Genomic DNA, 27,087 nt, shown 5'->3' on the forward strand with positions numbered 1-27,087 from the left:
TTTCGTACCACAGAAGTCAACGTAGGCCAAACTCCTTCCCCCGACAACCCAGAGGTCTGAAATTGAAATATGTTGTCCCGATAGCACATTTGAGGTTGCCTGTAAAGTTTCGTGTTACTGAAGTCAACGTAGGCCAAACTCCTTCCCCCGACATCCCAGAGGTCTGAAATCGAAATATGTTGTCCAAATGGCACTTCTGGTGTTGTTTTGTAAAGTTTCGTGTTACTGAAGTCAACGTAGGCCAAACTCCTTCCCCCGACAACCCAGAGGTCTGAAATTGAAATATGTTGTCCCGATAGCACATTTGAGGTTGCGTGTAAAGTTTCGTGTTACTGAAGTCAACGTAGGCCAAACTCCTTCCCCCGACAACACAGAGGTCTGAAATTGAAATATGTTGTCCGGATTGCACATTTGAGGTTGCCTGTAAAGTTTCGTGTTACTGAAGTCAACGTAGGCCAAACTCCTTCCTCCGACATCCCAGAGGTCTGAAATCGAAATATGTTGTCCGCATAGCACATTTGAGGTTGCCTAAAAAGTTTTGTACCACAGAAGTCAACGTAGGCCAAACTCCTTCCCCCGACAACCCAGAGGTCTGAAATTGAAATATGTTCTCCACATGGCACATTTGGGGTTGCCTGTAAAGTTTCGTGTTACTGAAGTCAACGTAGGCCAAACTCCTTTCCCCGACAACCCAGAGGTCTGAAATTGAAATATGTTCTCCACATGGCACTTCTGGTGTTGTTTCTAAAGTTTCGTGTTACTGAAGTCAACGTAGGCCAAACTCCTTCCCCCGACATCACAGAGGTCTGAAATTGAAATATGTTGTCCGGATAGCACATTTGAGGTTGCCTGTAAAGTTTCGTACCACAGAAGTCAACGTAGGCCAAAGTCCTTCCCCCGACAACCCAGAGGTCTGAAATTGAAATATGTTGTCCGGATAGCACATTTGAGGTTGCCTGTAAAGTTTCGTGTTACTGAAGTCAACGTAGGCCAAACTCCTTCCCCCGACAACCCAGAGGTCTGAAATTGAAATATGTTCTCCACATGACACTTCTGGTGTTGTTTGTAAAGTTTCGTGTTACTGAAGTCAACGTAGGCCAAACTCCTTCCCCCGACATCCCAGAGGTCTGAAATTGAAATATGTTCTCCACATAGCACTTCTGGTGTTGTTTGTAAAGTTTTGTGTTACTGAAGTCAACGTAGGCCAAACTCCTTCCTCCGACATCCCAGAGGTCTGAAATCGAAATATGCTGTCCCGATAGCACATTTGAGGTTGCCTGTAAAGTTTCGTGTTACTGAAGTCAACGTAGGCCAAACTCCTTCCCCCGACATCCCAGAGGTCTGAAATCGAAATATGTTGTCCGAAGAGCACATTTGAGGTTGCCTGTAAAGTTTCGTACCACAGAAGTCAACGTAGGCCAAACTCCTTCCCCCGACAACCCAGAGGTCTGAAATTGAAATATGTTCTCCACATGACACTTCTGGTGTTGTTTGTAAAGTTTCGTGTTACTGAAGTCAACGTAGGCCAAACTCCTTCCCCCGACATCACAGAGGTCTGAAATTGAAATATGTTGTCCGGGTAGCACATTTGAGGTTGCCTGTAAAGTTTCGTACCACAGAAGTCAACGTAGGCCAAACTCCTTCCCCCGACAACCCAGAGGTCTGAAATTGAAATATGTTGTCCGGATAGCAGATATGAGGTTGCCTGTAAAGTTTCGCACCACAGAAGTCAACGTAGGCCAAACTCCTTCCCCCGACAACCCAGAGGTCTGAAATTGAAATATGTTGTCCGGATATGACATTTGAGGTTGCCTGTAAAGTTTCGTACCACAGAAGTCAACGTAGGCCAAACTCCTTCCCCCGACAACCCAGAGGTCTGAAATTGAAATGTGTTGTCCGGATTGCACATTTGAGGTTGCCTGTAAAGTTTCGTGTTACTGAAGTCAACGTAGGCCAAACTCCTTCCTCCGACATCCCAGAGGTCTGAAATCGAAATATGTTGTCCGCATAGCACACTTGAGGTTGCCTAAAAAGTTTCGTACCACAGAAGTCAACGTAGGCCAAACTCCTTTCCCCGACAACCCAGAGGTCTGAAATTGAAATATGTTCTCCACATGGCACTTCTGGTGTTGTTTGTAAAGTTTCGTGTAACTGAAGTCAACGTAGGCCAAACTCCTTCCCCTGACAACCTAGAGGTCTGAAATTTAAATATGTTGTCCAAGTGGCACTTCTGGTGTTGTTTGTAAAGTTTCGTGTTACTGAAGTCAACGTAGGCCAAACTCCTTCCCCCGACAACCTAGAGGTCTGAAATTTAAATATGTTGTCCGAATGGCACTTCTTGTGTTGTTTGTAAAGTTTCGTGTTACTGAAGTCAACGTAGGCCAAACTCCTTCCCCCAACCACCCAAAGGTCTGAAATCGAAATATGTTGTCCGAATGGCACTTCTGGTGTTGTTTGTAAAGTTTCGTGTTACTGAAGTCAACGTAGGCCAAACTCCTTCTCCCGACAACCTAGAGGTCTGAAATTTAAATATGTTGTCCGAATGGCACTTCTTGTGTTGTTTGTAAAGTTTCGTGTTACTGAAGTCAACGTAGGCCAAACTCCTTCCCCCAACCACCCAAAGGTCTGAAATCGAAATATGTTGTCCGAATGGCACTTCTGGTGTTGTTTGTAAAGTTTACGGTTATGGTTAGGGTTAGGGTTAGGGTTAGGTTAGGGTTAGGGTTAGGGTTAGGTTAGGGTTATGGTTAGGGTTAGGGTTAGGGTTAGGTTAGGTTAGGTTAGGTTAGGGTTAGGGTTATGATCAGGGTTAGGGTTAACAGTAAGGTTAGGGTTAATATCCCAATGGCACCTCTAGGGTTGCATGTATTGTTTCGTGTCACAGAAATCCACATATTCCAAACTCCTTCCCCTGACAACCCAGAGGTCTGAAATCGTAATATGTTGTCCGGATAGCTCATTTGGGGTTCCCTGTAAAGTTTCGTATTACTGATGTCAACGTATGCTAAACTCCTGACAACCCAGAGGTCTGAAATCGTAATATGCTGTCCGGATAGCACATTTGGAGTTGCCGGCAAAGTTTTGTGCAATAGAAGTCAACATAGGCCAAACTCCTTCCACCGAGCTCCCAGAGGTCTGAAATCGAAATATTTTGTCCAAATGGCACCTCTGGGGTTGCCTGCAGAGTTTGCTGCTGCAGTAATCAACGTAGGCCAAACTCCTTCCTCCAACCACTCAGAGGTCTGAAATCGTAATATGTTGTCCAACTGACATCTTTGTGGTTGACTGCAGAGTTTGTTGCCACAGAAGTCTACATAGGCCAAACTCCTTCCCCTAAACATGTACATGTCTGAAATCACCGAATGTTCTCCATGTAGCATCTTTGGGGTTGCCTGCCAAGTTTGGTGCAACAGAAGTCAACCTAGGCCAAACTCCTTCCCCCAACCACCCAGAGGTCTGAAATCGCAATATGTTGTCCAACTGACATCTTTGGGGTTGTCTGCTGAGTTTGGTGCCACATAAGCCATCGTAGGCCAAACTACTTCCCCTGACATCCCAGAGGTCTGAAATCGTAATATGTTCTCCGGATACCACATTTGGAGTTGCCTGTAAAGTTTCGTGCCACAGAAGTCAACGTAGGCCAAACTCCTTCCCCCAAACCTCTACATGTCTGAAATCACAGAATGTTCTTCATTTAGCGTCTTTGGGGTTGCCTGCCAAGTTTGGTGCAACAGAAGTCAACGTAGGCCAAACTCCTTCCCCTGACATCCCAGAGGTCTGAAATCGTAATATGTTCTCCGGATACCACATTTGGAGTTGCCTGTAAAGTTTCGTGCCACAGAAGTCAACGTAGACCAAACTCCTTCCCCCGACCACCCAGAGGTCTGAAATCTCAATATGTTGTCCAACTGACATTTCTGGGGTTGTCTGCAGAGATTGGTGACACAGAAGTCAACGTAGGCCAAACTCCTTCTCCTATCAACTCAGAGGTCTGAAAACGAAATATGTTGTCTAAATGGCAACTCTGGTGTTGTGTTTAAAGTTTCGTGATACAGAAGTCAACATAGGCCAAACTCCTTCCCCTAACAACCCAGAGGTCTGAAATCGAAATATATTCTCCGGATAGCACATTTGGGGTTGCCTGTAAAGTTTCGTGACACACAAATCAACGTAGGCCAAACTCCTTCTTCTGACAACTCAGAGGCCTAAAATCGAAATATGTTGTCCAACTGACATCTCTGGGGTTGTCTGCTGAGTTTGGTGCCACATAAGTCATCGTAGGCCAAACTCCTACCCGCGACTACCCAGAGTTCTAAAATCGCAGTATGTTGTCCAATTAGCACCTTTGGGGTTGCCTGCAGAGATCGGTGCCACAGAAGTCAACGTAGGCCAAACTACTTCCCCTGACATCCCAGAGATCTGAAATCGTAATATGTTCTCCAGATAGCACATTTGGGGTTGCCTGTAAAGTTTTGTGCCACAGAAGTCAACATAGGCCAAACTCCTTCCCCTAACAACCCACAGGTCTGAAATCGAAATGCATTGTCCAAATGGCAACTCTGGTGTTGTCTGTAAAGTTTCGTGACACAGAAGTCAACGTAGGCCAAACTCCTTCCCCTAACAACCCAGAGGTCTGAAATCGAAATATGTTGTCCAAATGGCAACTCTGGTGTTGCTTGCAGAGTTTTGTGGTACAGAAGCCATCGTAGGCCAAACTCCTTCCCCCGAGCACCCAGAGGTCTGAAATCGAAATATGTTGTCCAACTGGCAGCTTTGGAGTTGCCTGCAGAGTTTCATGCCACAGAAGCCATCGTAGGCCAAACTCCTTCCCCCGAGCACCCAGAATTTAAAAATCGAAATATGTTGTCCACCTGGCACCTTTGGAGTCGTCTGCAGAGTTTCGTGCCACAGAAGCTATCGTAGGCCAAACTCCTTGCACTGACCACTCAGAGATCTGTAATAACGGTATGTTGTCCAACTGATACCTTTATGATTGCCTGCATAGTTTCGTGCCACAGAACTCAACGTAGGCCAAACTCCTTCTCCCAAACATCTATTGTTCTGAAATCGAAATATGTTGTCCAACTGGCAGCTTTGGGGTCGCCTGCAGAGTTTTATGCCGCAGAAGCCATCGTAGGCCAAACTCCTTCCCCCGAGCTCCCAGAGGTCTGAAATCGAAATATGTTGTTCAACTGGCACATTTTAGGTCGCCTGCAGAGTTTCGTGCCACAGGAGCTATCATAGGCCAAACTCTTTCCCCCGTACACTCAGAGATCTGTAATAACATTATGTTGTCCAACTGGAACTTTTATGGTTGCCTGCATAGTTTCGTGCCACAGAACTCAACGTAGGCCAAACTCCTTCCCACAAGCATCCATAGGTCTGAAATCCCAATATGTTGTCCAACTGGCACATGTGTGATCGCTTGTTAACTTTCGTGCAACAGAAGTCAATGTGGGCCAAACTACTTCCCCTGACATCCCAGAGGTCTGAAATCGTAATATGTTCTCCGGATACCACATTTGGAGTTGCCTGTAAAGTTTCGTGCCACAGAAGTCAACGTAGGCCAAACTCCTTCCCCCGACCACCCAGAGGTCTGAAATCTCAATATGTTGTCCAACTGACATTTCTGGAGTTGTCTGCAGAGATTGGTGCCACAGAAGTCAACGTAGGCCAAACTCCTTCCCCTAACAACCCACAGGTCTGAAATCGAAATACATCGTCCAAATGGCAACTCTGGTGTTGTCTGTAAAGTTTCGTGACACAGAAGTCAACGTAGGCCAAACTCCTTCTCCTATCAACTCAGAGGTCTGAAAACGAAATATGTTGTCTAAATGGCAACTCTGGTGTTGTGTGTAAAGTTTCGTGATACAGAAGTCAACATAGGCCAAACTCCTTCCCCTAACAACCCAGAGGTCTGAAATCGAAATATATTCTCCGGATAGCACATTTGGGGTTGCCTGTAAAGTTTCGTGACACACAAATCAACGTAGGCCAAACTCCTTCTTCTGACAACTCAGAGGCCTAAAATCGAAATATGTTGTCCAACTGACATCTCTGGGGTTGTCTGCTGAGTTTGGTGCCACATAAGTCATCGTAGGCCAAACTCCTACTCGCGACTACCCAGAGTTCTAAAATCGCAGTATGTTGTCCAATTAGCACCTTTGGGGTTGCCTGCATAGTTTCGTGCCACAGAACTCAACGTAGGCCAAACTCCTTCTCCCAAACATCTATTGTTCTGAAATCGAAATATGTTGTCCAACTGGCAGCTTTGGGGTCGCCTGCAGAGTTTTATGCCGCAGAAGCCATCGTAGGCCAAACTCCTTCCCCCGAGCTCCCAGAGGTCTGAAATCGAAATATGTTGTTCAACTGGCACATTTTAGGTCGCCTGCAGAGTTTCGTGCCACAGGAGCTATCATAGGCCAAACTCTTTCCCCCGTACACTCAGAGATCTGTAATAACATTATGTTGTCCAACTGGAACTTTTATGGTTGCCTGCATAGTTTCGTGCCACAGAACTCAACGTAGGCCAAACTCCTTCCCACGAGCATCCATAGGTCTGAAATCCCAATATGTTGTCCAACTGGCACATGTGTGATCGCTTGTTAACTTTCGTGCAACAGAAGTCAACTTGGGCCAAACTACTTCCCCTGACATCCCAGAGGTCTGAAATCGTAATATGTTCTCCGGATACCACATTTGGAGTTGCCTGTAAAGTTTCGTGCCACAGAAGTCAACGTAGGCCAAACTCCTTCCCCCGACCACCCAGAGGTCTGAAATCTCAATATGTTGTCCAACTGACATTTCTGGAGTTGTCTGCAGAGATTGGTGCCACAGAAGTCAACATAGGCCAAACTCCTTCCCCTAACAACCCACAGGTCTGAAATCGAAATACATCGTCCAAATGGCAACTCTGGTGTTGTCTGTAAAGTTTTGTGACACAGAAGTCAACGTAGGCCAAACTCCTTCTCCTATCAACTCAGAGGTCTGAAAACGAAATATGTTGTCTAAATGGCAACTCTGGTGTTGTGTGTAAAGTTTCGTGATACAGAAGTCAACATAGGCCAAACTCCTTCCCCTAACAACCCAGAGGTCTGAAATCGAAATATATTCTCCGGATAGCACATTTGGGGTTGCCTGTAAAGTTTCGTGACACACAAATCAACGTAGGCCAAACTCCTTCTTCTGACAACTCAGAGGCCTATAATCGAAATATGTTGTCCAACTGACATCTCTGGGGTTGTCTGCTGAGTTTGGTGCCACATAAGTCATCGTAGGCCAAACTCCTACTCGCGACTACCCAGAATTCTAAAATTGCAGTATGTTGTCCAATTAGCACCTTTGGGGTTTCCTGCATAGTTTCGTGCCACAGAACTCAACGTAGGCCAAACTCCTTCTCCCAAACATCTATTGTTCTGAAATCGAAATATGTTGTCCAACTGGCAGCTTAGGGGTCGCCTGCAAAGTTTTATGCCGCAGAAGCCATCGTAGGCCAAACTCCTTCCCCCGAGCTCCCAGAGGTCTGAAATCGAAATATGTTGTTCAACTGGCACATTTTGGGTCGCCTGCAGAGTTTCGTGCCACAGGAGCTATCGTAGGCCAAACTCTTTCCCCCGTACACTCAGAGATCTGTAATAACAGTATGTTGTCCAACTAGAACTTTTATGGTTGCCTGCATAGTTTCGTGCCACAGAACTCAACGTAGGCCAAACTCCTTCCCACGAGCATCCATAGGTCTGAAATCCCAATATGTTGTCCAACTGGCACATGTGTGATCGCTTGTTAACTTTCGTGCTACAGAAGTCAACGTGGGCCAAACTCCTTCCCCTGACAACCCAGATATCTGAAATCGCAATATGTTGTCTAACTTGCACCTGTGAGGTTGTGTGCAGAGTTTCGTGGCACAAAAGTCAACATAGGCCAAACTCCTTTACCCAAGCACCCAGAGGTCTGAAATCATAGTAGATTGTCCAAATGGCACCTCAGGGGTTGCCTGCAAAGTTCTGTGCCTCAGAAATCAACGTAGGCCAAACTCCTTTCCCTGAGCATCCGTTGGTCTAAAATCGAAATATGTTGTCTAACTGGCACCATTGGGGTCGCCTGCAGAGTTTCGTACCACAGAAGCCATCATAGGCCAAACTCCTTCCCCCGACCACTCAGAGATCTGTAATAACAGTATGTTGTCTAACTGGCACCTTTGAGGTTGATTGCAGAGTTTCATACCACAGAACTCAACGTAGGCCAAACTCCTTTCCCTGAGCTCCGAATTTTTCCTACGTTGACTTCTGTGTCACAACACTTCGCAGGCTATCACAGAGGTGGCAGTTGGACAACATACTGTGATTTTAGACCTCTGTGTGGTTGGGGGAAGAAGTTTGGCCTACGTTGACTTCTGTGGCACGAAACTTCGTAGGGGATCAAAAATTAAGAAGTTAACGCAGACCAAACTCCTTCCCCCGTCCACCTAGAGATCTAAAATCACAGTATGTTGGTCAACTGCTAAATTTACCATTGCTTTCAAAGTTTCGGGCCGCTAAAGTAAACATAGGCCAAACTCCTTCCCCCGACCATCCAGAGGTCTAAAATCACAGTATGTTGTCAAACTGCCAGCTCTGTGATCGTCTGCAAAGTGTCGTGACACAGAAGTCAACATAGGACAAACTCCTTCCCCGGACCACCCAGAGGTATGAAATCGCAATATTTTGTCCAACTGCCAGCTCTGTGATAGCCTGTGACACAGAAGTCAATGTAGGCCAAACTCCTTCCCACGACCGTCCAGAGGTAATAAAACCACAGTATGATGTCCAACTAGCAGCTGTTTAATCACCTACGACGTTTTGTGACACAGAAGTCAACGTAAGTCAAACTCCTTCCTCCAACTACCTAGAGGTCTAAAATCGCAGTATGTTGTCCAATTGGCACCTTCGGGGCGGCCTGTAGTTTTGTGCAATAGAAGTTAACCTAGGCCAAACTCCTTTACCCGACCACCTAGAGGTCTGAAATTGCAAGATGTTGTCCATTTGCCAGCTCTGTGATCGCCTGCAAAGTGTCGTGACACAGAAGTCAACGTAGGCCAAACTCCTTCCCCCAACCACCCAGAGGTCTAAAATCGCAGTATGTTGTCCAACTGCCAGCTCTGTGATAGTCTGTGATGTGTCGTGACACAGAATTCAACGTAGGCCAAACGCCTTCCTACGACCATCCAGAGCTTTAAAATCGCAGTATGTTGTCCAACTGGCACCTCTGGGGTCGTCTGCAGAGTTTTGTGCCACTGAAGTGAATGTAGGCCAAACTCCTTCCCTCAACCACCCAGAGGTCTGAAATAGCAGTGTGTTGTCCAACTGGCACCTGTGTGACCTCGTGCATATTTTCATGCCACAGAAGTCAACGTAGGCCAAACACCTTCCCCCAAGCACCCAGAGGTCCGACGTTGCCGGCAGTGGTTCAAATAGCACCTTTGAAGTCATCTGCTGAGTTTCCTGTCACAGAACTCATCATAGGCCAAACTCTGTTCCCTGACCACTCAGAGGTCCGACATCTCAGGCAGGGTTCCAAATGCCACCTGCAGGGTTGTCTGCAGAGTTTTGTGTCACAGAAGCATCTATAGGCTAAAGTCTGATCCCCAACTAACAAAAGTTCCAATGTCTCACTTGGTTGTCCAAGTTGCACCTACGGGGATGCAGTATAGTGTCATTTCACAGAAGCCACCTTAGGCCAAACTTTGACCCCCGACCACCCAGAGGTCTAACAGTGCCGGAGGTGGTCCAAGTCACATCTACAAGGGCGCCTGTAGATTTTCAGGTCACAGAGGCCACCGCAGGACAAACTCTGACTCCCAACCACCCAAAGGCAACAAACAAACAAATTTGCACTAAATTTCCAAACATCATATTGACTTTTATTTTAATGTAAAAAAGTAAAATAACTCATCATAAATGAACAATGTTTTCTACCTTTATCCCTAATTTAATGGTGATAATATTAACAACAGAAATGCAATAATCAACCACACAAATTATAATGTGTAATGACATCTAAACATGATTCATAAAGCCAGTGTGTGTGTGTAAGTGTGAGTGTTTGTGTGTGTAGGCATGCATCTGTTTGTGTGTGTGTGTGAGAGTGCAAGCGTGTGTTTGTGTATGTGTATAGTGTAAGTGTTTAATGGAGGCGTGGATACACGCTCCGCACTCTTTGCCACGCAATTCCTTTTTTCTCTGGTATATGTTTATATAGATAGATAGATAGCTAGATAGATAGATAGATATAAACTAAGCTAATCTAAAAAAATAAATGAAACTAAGGATGGTCTGGCTTCCCAGGGAGCCTTTATTTACTCACCCTGTTTTCTCCATCGCTTGCACTTGGCGTGACTTTAGTTTCCTCCTGTTTTGGTTTTCCATAATTTTTCGTCTCTTCCCTTTGAGAGCGGTTATTCTTGGCTGCGTCCTAATACATTTGCATATGCTTGACTAATATATATGGAACAATAATACCCCATGTGTAGTTAGTGATATGAAATAGAGCTTAGATCGGGCCCAAAAAATCCAACCTGACCCAGCCATAGCCCGTGCACGTTCTGCCCGAGCCCGTTCCGACCCCTAACTCAAACTGGCTGTTTTCGGGGTGTTTGAATGAGCGAAATATGATCAGAATTATGTTGAAAACACTGTAACATAGAAGCATAGAACTATTTTTTAATTAAAATTATTTTTAAGAACAGCTACGCAAAGTGCTGCAAGTAAAACGCGGAAGAGTTCACGTGCGAAAAAGAGAGAGAGAGAGAGAGAGAGATGCCTACATCTCAGACTATTTTCTGGAGCCTGACCCGACCCGGCCCGAGGAATGTGGTGGTAAATCTCGGCCCGAACCGACCCGATTTTGCTAGGGTTAGAATCTAACCTCTAATATGAAAGCTCCTCAGATTGTGGGCATTTGTTATAGTATGGGACTAATGCACGGTATTGTTTGAAGCTTAGAGACAACATACCAATTTAAATGTAACTAAAGGTATATCTGGTGTTGAAATATGTATTGTAATTTTCTATACTCATTTTAAAAAAAAATCAAGTAATTGTCACATTTTGATCCAACATAACACTCCATTTTTTGTCCTCTAGATGTCACTAATAGACATGATTACCAGGTAAAAGCAGTAAAGAGAGATTCAGAACAGTGTCGTGCAACAGTGAGAAAATAATATTTGTGAGTTTCAGCTTTTGTCCAGGCTGCCAAATCCATATAGGGAAAAACTCTCACATTTTGGTTAAAAAAAACTAAATAATGGCAAAAATTCTTTGTTCTCCCCGTGGTAAAATCTTTGGTTCTAAATCGGCACTAAAAATACACACTATTAGAAACCGAAATATAGCACATTTATTTCACTATAATGTAGTTATTACACATTAGTATTTTAGAAAAAAAAACATATCAGTTCAGACTTTGTACCACTAGACACAGTACACAGTGATTTGATGGCAGTCTTTTAATTAATAAATAATATTATAAAACAGTCGTTTAAAAAGTCAAAAACTATACGTTACTAGACCTTTTACTCCAGTGTTAATCAGTAGAATGTCTTATTTAAATCAAATTGGTACATGATCATTATACAGTGGTATAAAAAGTTTGGGCATCCTTGATGATTTTGATGATTTTCCTTTATAAATCATTGGTTGTTCAGATTGTAAAGCAGATTAACATATTGATATTTGAAAAGTGAAATGAAGTTTATAGGATTTAAAGAAAGTGTGCAATAATGAAAAACAGAAAATTGACATCAATATTAAGTAGATCGTCCTTTTGCAGAAATAACGGCCTTTTTTCCTATAGCTTTTAATCAGGCATATGGGGGGGTGGGGAGCGTAGGGGTTTGAAGCACCTGCCCCAAAGTGCCCTTTTGTCATTTTTTTTTGTAAGTGTATGTGTGAAAGTCATACCCGTTTTGGACGGGAAACTACTGTATTTTACCACTCTTTTCCACCGTCTTCAAGTATTAGTATTTTCCTGTAAATTTCCTGTATTATATTAAATAAAAAAACAGTATTAACCACTGACCGGTGTGTGAATGGGAAAGCTCTTAAAGCTAATTATGGTGCCAGTTCACGGATAAAGTCCCGCCTTTCAGGAGAAACAGCCAATCAGTTTGCTGGTTTTGCGTAGCGTAGAGGAGAGTTAGTGTGAATGGGGAAGCCCCGCCCCCCTACCCTCGCTGCATGTTCTAACAGCGTTAAAACACATGGACATACGGAGATTTTTCTAAAAGAAAGGAAACAGTTGCTAACCATGTAAAACTGTGATGACACTGTTTCTGTGCTGGTTAAAAAATACACGTTTGAATCAAAACACACAGATAAAACCCACTGTGTGCTTAATAAAATGCAGCTTGTGTCTGGTCAGTTAGCTTTACTTTGGAATTAGATAGATAGGTAGTCAAGGTTTAAGAAAAAATATATAAATGTAATGTTTAACTTGCCCTGTTGTGCCTGATCAGTCAATAACTATTTCATTTTCAAATTGTGTTCATTAATTTAGGATTGCAGAATTACTGTAAGCTATAATGAATGAAAATCCATTTAGCTAACTAGTTTGCTAGAAGCCGGATGTAGAGCTAGAATTTAGTACAACACTGGTTAATGTTGGTAGTTTAAAGCAGTTTCTTAACCCTGGTCTCTGCCCTAATATTGTTTGTTTTTCACCTGATCATCTAAATAAAAATCCTGTAATGAGTTTACCTGTAAAAGTCTCTTAGCCCCCTATGAATCATAAATCAATCATTATGTATATCAGCAGTGTATTAAAAAACATCATACCACCACTTACTTTATATGTACATTTAAAGCAGAGAAAGCTCTAGAATATGGAGAACAGTATGGATATGCAGGAACAGGGTGTAGAAACACTCATCTAACCTGACCTCTTCATTAGTAGTTTACAGTAACACCACAGTAAAATCACAAATCATCCGGTTATATTATAAGGTATGTTTCTGTATAGTGTTTCAAATTCGTGCTCGATGTGCCCCCTTTTGACTTTGAGCATCTGGCTTCTGGTTAAAGATATTTTGGACCATTCTTCTTTACAGAAGGGTTTCCGAGCATGAACAGCCAGCTTTAAATCACACCACCATATTGCATTACTCTCCCATACAGTCTCTACTTGTGTAAAGTGTGTTTAATAGTGAATAGTGAACGATGCACAGTGACTCTATCTGCAGCAGGATGATGTTGTCGGTCTTTGGAGCTGATCTGTGTGTTGACTGTTCTCACATCCTTATCCTCTGCTTATCTGAGATTTTTTTCTTGTTCTGCCACTACGGGTCTTAACTAGAACTGTTCCTGTGGTCTTCCGTTTCCTTACTCTGTTCCTCACAGTGGAAACTGCAGCTGAAATCTCTGAGATTATTGAGTTTTTTCTATTCTTCCTCTAAACCATGATGTTGAACAATCTTTGTTTTTCAGATCATTTGAGAGTTTTGTTTTGTTGCCGCTCTTCAGAGAAGATGTAAAGAGCAGAAAAACTCCCAAATGGCTCCTTAACCCTTTCTAATAATTGGATTCACCTGTGTATGTAGGTCAAGGGTCAATGAGCTTCCAAGCAACAACAAGAGTTTATGCACCTGCCTGATTTAGTTTAAAGAATTATTGCACACTTTCTGTAAATCATATAAACTTATTTTCAGTTCTCAAATATTATTGTGTTCATCTGCAATATGATTTAACTCTGATCTAAACAACCAACCAATGATTTATACAGGAAAACCATGAAAATGATAAGGGGTGCCCACATTTTTTATACCACTGTATTTGCATTATATCTTTTAAATTAGATTTAGAACAGAATTAGATCTACCCACTGTTCTTCAAGCAGTGAACCAGAGTGAAAACATATTGTTGGAAGGATATTGTATCTTTTTAATAAGAAATGAAGTATTTTACATGTTATAATTGTATTGAGGCTTACATGTTTTAACAGTCAGGGTTCTCTTTAAATCCACATTGAGTTCCAACAGACAGGCAAACTAAAATAAATTCATTTTTAAAACATTTTATTCTTGAACCTGGTATCAATGAAGAACATCAGAACAAAAAAGTCTATGGTTTTATGATGTGCATTACGATGATGGAGAAATTAGATAGACACACAGACGGATAGACTAACAGATGGATGGATGGATGGATGGATGGATGGATAGATAGATAGATAGACAGATAGATAGATAGATCTGGGACTGATTTGCAATAATAACTGACCAATTATGAGATGTGCTGTATAATGTTTTTTACCCATACAAATAATTTCAGAAAAAAAAAGAAAATCTCTTTGTTCCTAATAAACATGTTTACTGTACATCAGATAGATAGAAAGAGAGAAATAATGAAAGAAAGAGAAAGAGAGAGAGAGAGAGATAGAGAGAAATAAAGAAAGAAAGAGAAAGAGAGAGAGAGAGAGAGAGATAGAGAGAAATAAAGAAAGAAAGAGAAAGAGAGAGAGAGAGAATGAAAGAGAGAGTGAGAGAGAGAGAATGAGAGAGAGAGAAAGAGGGAGATGGTTATGGAAGACGCACTTCTAAAAAAATAATCAACTGTATTTCTGCAAGCCATTCGATCAATAGCAAATGAACTGAGACAGAGAAGAATACACAAACATGCAGAGCGACACTGAGCCACAATATTAAACAGGTTATCTTCTTTTCATCAGGTAAAAACCAAGAACTAGGAAACCTTTTTTCCCATAAATATAAATTATTTAAAATATAAAAAAGCATGTTATTAATTTTTTCTTTATTGAAGTCTCAGAATTACCCCTTTTTGAAGAAACCTACATTTTACTAACCTCCACCTTACTAGATTACAAACCATCCATTAAAAGGTTTCAGTCCCTTATGGCAATTAAAGAAAATAGAACAGAAAGGTCAGCAGCAGATTAACTATATCTTTTCTAAATACAGGTCAGGGCCCTTCTTTAGCATATACGCCACATATAACAGTGTACCACTGGTACAGGATGGAAAAAACATAAGCAATAGACTATAAATGATGGCATGTACCTCCAGCCAACCCCCTCACCCCCCGCCACCTGGAAACCCAAGCAAGCCATGCCATCTCTCACTGTGTTTGAGCATGTAGTACACTTAGAGATAGCACTAATAAATATGAGATAAGTTAAGGCTTTTTCCAAGGACCTGAGGATTTTAAAAACATGATGAGGCACACACAAGGCAAAGAGAAGCTCTGCACACGCTACAAACGGAACAGAGAAGCAGAGAATGAGATAACAAGAGTGTGAGAGCAAGAAAGAGTCCCACGGGTTCTTCTGTGTGAGAAACAAAGTTTGTGGAAGAAGTCGTTGAAGATGCATTGAAGAGTCTTCAGTGATTATCACCATTCTGGACTGTCACGTTCTTCATTCTTTTCCCACAGAAATGCATTCAGTGCAATGGTCCACTCAAAGTGAACGTTTACAAGTCAAATTCACTTTCCTTGTTTTATAGCCACACCTAAAGGCTAATTTATCTTGCTTCAAACAATAAAGGATTGGGATTCCTGCATTTCCCTACAGAACATTGTAAATGACATGCATCTACAAAAATCTCTACACTCCCCAACTTTATCAGCACAGCAAAGGCCATTTGATCAACTAGCATCAAACCCATTCCCTCCCCCAACATAAAAAAACAATAAACTGTTTGGAAAGCTAGACGTGACACAAAATATGCATAAGACATATTCTAATAAGTATTTTTTCATGTATTATCTGCTTTGGTAACAGTAAATTCAGGATCCAGCTCCTGGTATCCTGTTCTTAATTGCCAGCTGAACCACAGATCCCCTTGTATCATTCCGGTATGTCCTTTCACCAGAACCCATCCTCTTGACCTTTTTCTTCTATAATATGAGCAGGCTTGATTGGGTGGTGGTTTCATTGATCCATTTGAGTCTCTTTTCTCAGAGTCTTTCTATGAAGGAAAGCGTTTTGTCTAGAGCTGGAGAGCCTGGACTGCGCTTTGTCATAAGGACGTCCGGGCTGTGAGGGACAGGGCTATTGTACTGAGGGCGGACAGAGTGGACACACTGGAGGCAGATCCGATTGCATTGGGACCTGGGGATAAACAGAGATAGAATGAATTAAACGTTTAAAAGGTGCATGAAAAGTTAAATAAGGACAATAAAACCTAAAGACAAAAACAAAGGAATTAAAAGAAGCAAAGATATAATGAAATGGTAAAATACAATGATCCCACAATGTTGCACACCATGTGTGCATTTTCTGTACAGTTCTAACCTTTTCTGATTTAAGGCTATTTTATTTGTTTATTCATTTATTTTAACAATTTATTCTGTATATATATTTTTTATTATAACACTGATAAGTCTATTTGTGGACACCCCAATTAATGCATCATTGCTGACATAGATATAACACATACATTCTTGTCTAATTGTCTTTGGAGAAGTTATGCCAACAGAATAGGACTTTCTGAAACATAAACATAAACCTATTGGCATCTAATGCCACGCATGGACTAGAGGGGTTTAAAGCAGTGGAATTAGGATAATCCTTGTATTATTATTAGTATACTAGTATTAGTATATTAAGTTGGGGACAAGGTACTGTGCTGATCATGCAACATTCTGACCTCACAAACACTTTTGTAGTAGAATGCAATTAAATCATTTTACACGGTAAACTGATGCTAAAAAACAATAGCCATTTTTATAATTGTCAATTTTTTTTAGATTCAGAGCCAATCTTTTATGATATTAGTATGTGACATCACATAATGCATCCTAAATACATAATATGTGTAAAAATTGTTATGTTAATTTAATAATTATCTTCAAAACAGTCTAAACTGTCCATTTTACAGGGGAAAGTGTACCTGATACTCTGGGGATGGTGATTTGTCTGCTGCTGCTTCCCTCTCCTCCCTCTCCAAAAGGCTTAATCTGGATGATGTACTCCTCATCTTGAGGCAGAGAAAGCTCCACTGAGGTGGTGTTGGTCTCCATTACTCTTGGCTGGCTGTGCTGATTCTGTTTGTACAAAACCTACCGAGAGATTGAACAGGTCAGAGGTCATTTGTTGACAGCAATGTTCAGCAAAAAGACTGGATTCAGGTGTGTCCATTTACATGAACAGAGGCAGAAGAATGTAGTGTTAGTGTTACAGTCTCACCCCTAAACCCTACAGTAATTATTCATGAATAAACTATTAGGAATTATTAGAGGCTCTGTTTCAGGGTCTCTGAAAGGATGTGTACAGTGACGGTAGTATAAGCATGAAATTGCAGAACTGAATAAATCTGACTTTCTGTACATAAAGTGTTTGTTTAACAGAAGTAGGGGGTGCTGTGTTAATGCTATAGGTTAAATGTGCCACATAGGGAGCAGAATGTAGTTTTAGTGTTATAGTTTCAACATGATAAAGAGGGAGAAACATACGATAAACAATTACAGTTAGTATACAGCATTTATCTGGGGTTTCACATGGATCTATTTTAATCCATAGGCCACTGATATAAACAGTGACAGTAGAGTAATTGTGAGAGTAAAGAACAGGGTTTGAGGGGTTAAATTGTGTTTCAGAGGTAGAAGGGTCTTATTGTTACAGTATGTCAAGATGGTAAATTATTATTTAAAAAACGATTCCATTTAATTGGTGTTACAATTAATAAAAAAAATATATATATACATAGTATCATTAGTGACATATTATTAATGACAATATAATATATTTAACTTTATAAAAAAGAGGCAAGCATTTGAAACTAATTTGAATTTCACTGTATGCTAAAGTTTAAGACTTCATCCACTTTTGTAATTTAATGTAAATAAATAGAGTGTCTACCTAATGTCATAAATGAATCTAATTATTCGGGTAGTATAAGGATGTTGGTGTCCAGTTATTTATCAAACTAAAAGGAATGAATTAATAAACACACATCCAACAACTACTGAGCTTTAAAGTAAAGTTCTCATGCAGATGGCACTGAAACATTTTGGAATCTATTCATTATTGTTATTTTCTCTTTATGAACCTTCATCCTTCTCACCTTATATCCCATAACCTCTGATTCGTTCTCCAGAGCTTTCACTTGCTCCCAGTTGAGGATGATCTTGGAGTTGGATGTGTTCCACATGACCTTTACAGGGGGCTGACTGGGAGCTAGAAAGGAAGAATTGAGAAATGTTCAGAACGTCCAAACCAGCAATAAAACACTCAACTCTTTTATTTTAGCACTAATTCTATATGTACTGTATATATAGGGAAGTGTCCAGAAATGCACTTCTATATAAAATCTACGTACGAGGCTTTTTGGTGGTCACACTGATGGGAGCACTCGATGGTCCGGTTCCAGCTGTGTTGTAGGCTCTCACAGTTATATTGTATGTGCTGCTCCCTCTTAACCCCTGAATAATAGCTGCTGTCCGATTTCCCACTGTCCTTAGCATGCTCGCCGTTTCTTCTTTCTCCTTTATTTCCCAGTATCTTAGCTGGAAAGAAAAATAGAGCCAGAATAAATACTCTCTCAGCACTAAATTAAATGCCCTTATTTGCCTAAAAACTATGATTTTATTCTGACATATGTGCTCCTAGTCACATCTGTGCTCCTGCCTATCAGCTTGCTGCTGCTGTAGAAGTTTTGCAGGAGGTCTGGTTACTTAGCCACTGAAGCGGAGAAGTGTTTAAATGACACTGTCACAAGCGAATCATAAAGCGAAGCATTTCACAGCTGTCGAGTTGACTGATAAAACCCATTTCTCCCCCCAAGTCTCTCTCAGGACTGCCCAGGCTGTGGCAAGGAGGCTGATGGCACACACATAAGTTGTCCTTCTGCTCGTTCTGGAAATTTTTTTAAGTATCCTTCACTCCCTTTACTGCCTAAACTCTTTATAATGCTTATTCTTCTTACCCTTTCAATTGCAGGTTTCTGTTAAATTAAAAGTTCAGTCAGCAAACCAAGTCTCTTTAGTCCATGCTGTCATTTAAAAAAAATCAATTATTAATATCTTTTCAAGAAATAAAAAATCAAACGAAAATAATGCCAAGAAGAGCCTTTGGTTCAGCATCAGCTGTATTTAGAGTTAATGGAGGAGAAGGAAAGTGAAAGAGACAAGCCCATCAGCAGCAAAGAGAAGCCGAGATGATATTAGCTGGAGTATCTGCTGCCCAAAATGCATGAACAACTTGACAGTCATCAATACAAATGCACAGCAAAGATTTAAAGCCTTATTAGACACTCCGTGTAGCACAAAATCCTGCACTCAAGTCACAAACACAAACATGGATTTTTTTGATGTGTGGTTAATAGGGGGGAAAATGAATCATACTCGCGTTTTCTTTAGAATAAATAGCACAGCGCATTCTGTCCAGTGTTTGTGTGGATTAAAGAAGAAACCATTACAGTTTAAAAAAAGTAATTTACTATAAGCAGAACCCTTACACTGCAGTGACGGTGTCACTAATACTTAGTGAAAGCTAGGCTTCATTGAATAATGCAGTCACTGTTCTCCCAACAACCTCCTAACACCCCTAAACCAACTCTTCAACTAGTCCACCAGCCCTGCACAAGGTAACAGTGAGTGTGTACGAGTTTGCTATGTATGAGGAGCTGCTGAAATGTGCAGTGTGTGGCTACTTCAGGGCCAGGAGTGGAAAATTCTGCAACACTAGATATGATTCAAATTGCTTCACATACTTTTAATTATTAAAAGCTATGTTAGCGTTTTTGAGCGAAATGCCACTTTACAGTTTTCCCTTTACCTCGTAGCCAAGAACGCGCCTCCGGCTCATGCTCCACGGAAGGGCCTTCCACGTCACCTCCACTTCTGATGCTGAGACGCTCTGGGCTCTGACCCTGGTAGGGGCTTTTCCAGGCTCTGAGACCAGAGAACAATTCGTGAATTTTCTGTATTTAAATGTTAATAATAGAATACAATACATACAGTTTCACTGGTTTCTATTTGTCTCATAGTACCCTGTAGTTACTGTTATGAAATAATGCCTCAGGCATCAGGCAGTGTATTTATAGACTTTTGGTGTAACAATGTTGTGTAATGAAGCTTTTAGTGGAATTTAATTCTATATCTGTTTCCACTCTTTCACTGGCTTATAAAACTTGGTGAAAGTTCTAACGTAAGGTTATATGGTGTTTCTGTCTCAGTTGTTTATACAGTCCTTGAATGTGGTCTTGAGATACAGGTTTTTAAATGACAGCAATGCTGTGCTTCATATATCCTCAAAAAATATTTTTCATGTTGTAAACAGAACCTTAATAACTAAAGAAAAAACCTTTTTGTTAAAGTAAAGCAGGGACAGAGGAAGCACAAGCATAGTTTAGAATTCAGTTATTAAATTATTTTAGCTGTTTTATCTATGCAATTGTTTTTTTTTTGTAGAAATTGGTTGATCAGAAACATGCATAAAAGTCATTTAACAGTAAGTGACACTGGAAATCCTCACTTTCTGTACAAATGTTATTTATATTGATTGTAATATTAGTGTTTAACTGTGTAAATAAATGCTTACTGCCCAGAGCCCACAGCTGCCTAAAGCAAAGTACTGTACATTTTACATTTGGAAAGTTAGAAATATCTGAGTAGACTAACCCTCCTCAGCAGAGTAGATGGTAATTACTCGTCCAAAAGGTCCTTCACCCTTATTGTTGTAGACACCAACTTTCACCTGGAACTTGGAGAAAGGCTGAATGCTTTCGTTTTTGAAAACGTATCTGGAAGCATCGGGTGACGGCACGGCCGCCTGCATCCAGCCTGTAGAACCGTAAGGCCGAAAAGCCACAACATAACCAAAGCCTGGACCATTCTGGAGCTCCTCAGGAACGGGCTGCAACACACACACACACACACATAGATACATCGCATTTAGCATAATAGTCCTTTTAAAGTTAAAAGCTATTATACTCCCAGCTCTTTACAGGGTGTAGGTTTGCACGGGGAGCCCTAAAGCCCCAGTGTTTAGACGCTCACACACATCTACGAAACAGGAGCTCAGCAGCCGACGCATTTCTGACACCTGTCAGCTCCTGATGCTTCACACAGCACAGGCGGACTGCTGATCTCAGCTAAGAAGATACCTGCTCTGCTCTTGTGTTTCCTGACAAAAGTATAGAGCAGGATCATCTTTAACCAGGCTGCTTTCTGACGCCCATCAAAATGTAGACGGAAACATTCCCCAGCGGCATCAGAAACGCCTATCATAGGGGTCTGATCCATCTCCAACTGACAACACAGTATTTGATCATCCATCCCCCTGTGGTGAATACATGCAGACAAACTATGGGATTTGAAAGATCAGCTCAATTAAAGTAATGCAGCCCCTCCTTTTCTCTAGATGGACCTCAGTGCCTATGAACTTGCTTTACAGATAATTTTTTATGGCAAGATAATATTGCCATAAATACTTGGTTATGTATTTATTAATAAAAAACATTTGGGAGTTTAATGCTTACTAGGACCAGTCACTGATAGTTTATAGTCGAGGTAAATTTGAAATGGTAGTTAAAGTTTAACCCCATTTAGTCTGTGCTTATTACTTAGTAATTCAGCTGTAAATGAACGGGAACAAGTCATTGGTTAACAGCTTGTTGTTTGTAGCAATGACAGTAAATAAACATTAAATACATACATTTTCTAAATTAATACTTAATTCTAAAAGCATTTAAAGAAACACCTGCAGATAAGAAAACTTAATCAATTTAGAGGAGTGCTGTTGTCTAGATCTTTTTTTCTGTTGCTAAACAAGTGTGTATGTATGTATTATATTTTAAATGTTATATACAAATACTCTATTTTGATGTTTCACATAATCTAGAAAATCATTTTGAAGAGAAAGGTTTGGGATGGAGTTTTTATTCTACACATCTCTGGGTTGAAAAGCCATTTCGATTAGAGTAACAGAGCTTTTTGTCTTCTATAGATGAACCTCAGCGGCTCCGAACACTGAATTATCAGAGCTGAGTTTTAAATAACAGTGATGTTTTACAGAGGCTTGTTTTGCTCAAACAGCTTTCAGGAGTCTGAAAGGTGAGAGATAACATGCTGAATGTTATCGAATGAGACTCCAGGTAAGAGAAGTGCTAGCGTGAACACACCTTGCTCACAATTTGTTATGCCAACACACTCGCGTGCACCTGTGTTGAGTTGCCCAGCCTGAGCTAAAGCTAAATGAATAAATGAAAATGTAAATGTAATCAAGCACTCTGCCAAACCCCCCGCTGTGAGAGAAGATACTTTTCACAACAATTTACTGAAACCGAGCCAAGCATGCAGGAGTGCACACACACACACACACACACACACACACACACACACACACACACACACAAACACACACACACACACTCTCTCTCTATCTTTAATGTGTTGGGAATGAATTAAAATAAATAGGATCAAATGAACTACCACCACTGTGAGCTGTACAACAAAGCCCTATTATTTCAAACTCGCTCAGAATTCCATCATTTACCAGCGAGACAGTAGAACCTTTTAAACCTCAACAGAAAATCTGTCATAAAAATGAGGCAGAACATTTAATCTGTTGAAAAAGTTTCTCACAAGTTAGTTTGAGAAAACAAAGCAAAACAAAGCCCCTCTTTACTTTTCAGTGCATAATGTATTAAAACACACACGCGCACACACACGCGCACACACACACACACACACACACACACACACACACACACACACACGGCTAGCTTACCTCCCAAGTGATAACTAACTCTGATCGACTTCCACCTCCTCCGCTCACGTTAGCTGGTGTGACCTTTGGAACTGATGGAGAAAAACATCATCTTAATACAGAAACAGATCAGAGATAAACCGTCATCACTTTTCAACTATCATCTCTTCATTACATTACAGTATATCACCTTATATCACCTTCATTTTCACAAACATTAAAACTGTACAGTCAGACAGACATTAACCTCTGATAAGGGAGTCAGTACAGTGTAGAACAGTATAGTACAGTATGGTACAGTATGGTGTGGAACAGTATGGTGTGGAACAGTATGGTGTGGAACAGTATAGTACAGTGTGGTACAGTATGGTGTGGAACAGTATGGTGTGGAACAGTATAGTACAGTATAGTACAGTATAGTACAGTATGGTGTGGAACAGTATAGTACAGTGTGGTACAGTATGGTGTGGAACAGTATAGTACAGTATAGTACAGTATGGTGTGGAACAGTATAGTACAGTGTGGTACAGTATGGTGTGGAACAGTATAGTACAGTGTGGTACAGTATGGTGTGGAACAGTATAGTACAGTATGGTACAGTATGGTGTGGAACAGTACAGTACAGTATAGTACAGTATGGTGTGGAACAGTATGGTACAGTATGGTGTGGAACAGTATAGTACAGTATGGTGTGGAACAGTATAGTACAGTATTGTGTGGAACAGTATAGTACAGTATGGTACAGTATGGTGTGGAACAGTATAGTACAGTATGGTGTGGAACAGTATAGTACAGTGTGGTACAGTATGGTGTGGAACAGTATAGTACAGTATGGTACAGTATGGTGTGGAACAGTATAGTACAGTATGGTACAGTATGGTGTGGAACAGTACAGTACAGTATGGTGTGGAACAATATAGTACAGTATGGTGTGGAACAGTATAGTACAGTATGGTACAGTATGGTGTGGAACAGTATAGTACAGTATGGTACAGTATGGTGTGGAACAGTATAGTACAGTATGGTACAGTATGGTGTGGAACAGTACAGTACAGTATGGTGTGGAACAATATAGTACAGTATGGTGTGGAACAGTATAGTACAGTATGGTACAGTATGGTGTGGAACAGTATAGTACAGTATGGTGTGGAACAGTATAGTACAGTATGGTGTGGAACAATATAGTACAGTATGGTGTGGAACAGTATAGTACAGTATGGTGTGGAACAGTATGGTACAGTATGGTGTGGAACAGTATAGTACAGTATGGTGTGGAACAGTATAGTACAGTATTGTGTGGAACAGTATAGTACAGTATGGTACAGTATGGTGTGGAACAGTATAGTACAGTATGGTGTGGAACAGTATAGTACAGTGTGGTACAGTATGGTGTGGAACAGTATAGTACAGTATGGTGTGGAACAGTATAGTACAGTATGGTACAGTATGGTGTGGAACAGTATAGTACAGTATGGTGTGGAACAGTATAGTACAGTGTGGTACAGTATGGTGTGGAACAGTATAGTACAGTATGGTACAGTATGGTGTGGAACAGTATAGTACAGTGTGGTACAGTATGGTGTGGAACAGTATAGTACAGTATGGTACAGTATGGTGTGGAACAGTACAGTACAGTATAGTACAGTATGGTGTGGAACAGTATGGTACAGTATGGTGTGGAACAGTATAGTACAGTATGGTGTGGAACAGTATAGTACAGTATTGTGTGGAACAGTATAGTACAGTATGGTACAGTATGGTGTGGAACAGTATAGTACAGTATGGTGTGGAACAGTATAGTACAGTGTGGTACAGTATGGTGTGGAACAGTATAGTACAGTATGGTACAGTATGGTGTGGAACAGTATAGTACAGTATGGTACAGTATGGTGTGGAACAATATAGTACAGTATGGTGTGGAACAGTATAGTACAGTATGGTACAGTATGGTGTGGAACAGTATAGTACAGTGTGGTACAGTATGGTGTGGAACAGTATAGTACAGTATGGTACAGTATGGTGTGGAACAGTATAGTACAGTATGGTACAGTATGGTGTGGAACAGTATAGTACAGTATGGTGTGGAACAGTACAGTACAGTATGGTGTGGAACAATATAGAACAGTATGGTGTGGAACAGTATAGTACAGTATGGTACAGTATGGTGTGGAACAATATAGTACAGTATGGTGTGGAACAGTATAGTACAGTATGGTACAGTATGGTGTGGAACAGTATAGTACAGTATGGTGTGGAACAGTACAGTACAGTATAGTACAGTATGGTGTGGAACAGTATAGTACAGTATGGTGTGGAACAGTACAGTACAGTATAGTACAGTATGGTGTGGAACAGTATAGTACAGTGCGGTACAGTATGGTACAGTATGGTGTGGAACAGTATAGTACAGTGCGGTACAGTATGGTACAGTATGGTGTGGAACAGTATAGTACAGTGCGGTACAGTATGGTACAGTATGGTGTGGAACAGTATAGTACAGTGCGGTACAGTATGGTACAGTATGGTGTGGAACAGTATGGTACAGTATGGTGTGGAACAGTATAGTACAGTGCGGTACAGTATGGTACAGTATGGTGTGGAACAGTATGGTACAGTATGGTGTGGAACAGTACAGTACAGTATAGTACAGTATGGTGTGGAACAGTATAGTACAGTGCGGTACAGTATGGTGTGGAACAGTATAGTACAGTATGGTGTGGAACAGTATAGTACAGTATGGTGTGGAACAGTATAGTACAGTATAGTATACAAAATCAATTTAGTAAAGATGGGACAGTATGGATAATGAAAGACAAATAAAGAAATAAACAATAGATAAACAAAATCTCAGACCCTATTTGAAACGAGACACCAGCAGAAACGTGTCCTGGGTGTTCAGGTTGGAGGACTTACGTGTTTCTTTTGTCCTCGCTTGCTTGGAGGGTTTGCTGGGCTCGCCTGTGCCCAACTCGTTGCTTGCCAACACTCTGAACTCGTACTCTACCCAGGGGCTGAGCTCGATTACCGTAGCCGTCAGTCGCCGGCCCCCCACCTCCTCTGGCACTGTAGAAAAAACAAAGCAGAAGCTCTCAGAGAGCGAGAGGAGGTCTCCAACTGCTCCTCCACAAACAATAACCCGGCATAGAAATACAACACAACAGATCAGAATAAAGTCCTGATTTATGGACCATAACTTTTTTTCACAAAATATAATGATGTAAATTTGAATAATTGCTGCATTTTTGCTTAATTACTAATTGCTTTTTAAGGCAGGGATTTTATCTTTTAATTTTTTTATATTTATTTAGATTTTTGTTTTTTCCCCATTTTCTCCCAATTTAGCTATCCAATTGACCCACCCCTCTCTGCCTCCCCATCACCAGTCGCACCTGTGACTCCAGGAGGATGCGAACGAGCACACGCCTCCTCCGACACGTGTGAATTCAGTCATGACTTTTTTCAAGCTGCTGCTGATGAATCATTGCCTGAGCAGCTAATGCTCGGAGGAAAGCACAGCGGCTCAAAGCTGCATGAGTGGGGGTTCGAACCGCTCATAGTGGCAGCGATTTAGACCGCTGTACCACTCGGCGCCAAGACAGGGGTTTTATTTAGCAGAAGTAGTTTGGCGTGTTAAAAAAAATTCCATAACCCTTAATGTACTATTTAATTGTCCACATAAAAATGTGGAGTACTGTGTTCTGTAAAGGATGTGTTTAATCAGCTTTGTCCAAATATTTGCATTTGACTGTATGTAGATCACATATGCAATCTGTATTTTGTGAATCACTTTGTGTTTAATTAGAGAGCCTTATTTACAGAAATAGATAGATAGATAGATAGATAGATAGATAGATAGATAGATAGATAGATAGATAGATAGATAGATAGATAGATAGATAGATAGATAGATAGATAGATAGATAGATAGATAGATAGATAGATAGATAGATAGATACTTTATTTATCCAGAAGGAAATTTAGTGTGTGAAACTACCTACACCATGTTTGGAAGTCTCATGAAAATGGTGCACGGCGGCCGGTTACAGCCTCTACCTGTAGTGACGGCCTGCCAGCCGAGGGAGAAGGGGGTTCTGGCCTGGATGGTGTAGCCGGTAATCGGACTGTGATTATCTGATCCAGGTTTCCAGGAGAGAGAAGCCGTGCTGTCCGTCAAATCCTCCACATGGATACTGGTGGGGGGACCTGGAGGACCTGAAACACACACACACACACACAAAAGCACACAGTCAGTTTAGAAAATGCTTCTAAAATAACAAACCCACATTTTTACCCACTGAAAAATGACCTCTACCTGGTGGGAAAATTATAAAACTGACAGGCAGAAAGAAACAGTGACAGACTGAATCGATGGGACTCATGTGAAAC

At 41.2% G+C, this 27,087-nt stretch overlaps 1 protein-coding gene across 1 annotated transcript in view; it reads right to left on the bottom strand.

Moving 5' to 3' along the window:
- Window positions 1–13,887: 13,887 nt before the first annotated feature.
- cntn4 (contactin 4) overlaps window positions 13,888–27,087 on the bottom strand; it is a 151,090-nt gene continuing 137,890 nt past the window's right edge. The window contains exons 15-23 of the mRNA XM_049479461.1: window positions 26,755–26,913; window positions 25,615–25,764; window positions 22,723–22,793; window positions 20,613–20,847; window positions 19,768–19,883; window positions 18,311–18,497; window positions 18,056–18,168; window positions 16,883–17,051; window positions 13,888–16,101 (exon numbers count right to left, since the gene is read on the bottom strand). Of these exons, the coding sequence (XP_049335418.1) occupies window positions 16,010–16,101; window positions 16,883–17,051; window positions 18,056–18,168; window positions 18,311–18,497; window positions 19,768–19,883; window positions 20,613–20,847; window positions 22,723–22,793; window positions 25,615–25,764; window positions 26,755–26,913 (1,292 nt within the window). The 3' untranslated portion in view covers window positions 13,888–16,009. The remainder of the gene's footprint in view (window positions 16,102–16,882; window positions 17,052–18,055; window positions 18,169–18,310; window positions 18,498–19,767; window positions 19,884–20,612; window positions 20,848–22,722; window positions 22,794–25,614; window positions 25,765–26,754; window positions 26,914–27,087) is intronic.

This window comes from Astyanax mexicanus, chromosome 5 (genome assembly GCF_023375975.1).
Source record: "Astyanax mexicanus isolate ESR-SI-001 chromosome 5, AstMex3_surface, whole genome shotgun sequence".
Classification (NCBI taxonomy): domain Eukaryota; kingdom Metazoa; phylum Chordata; class Actinopteri; order Characiformes; family Acestrorhamphidae; genus Astyanax; species Astyanax mexicanus.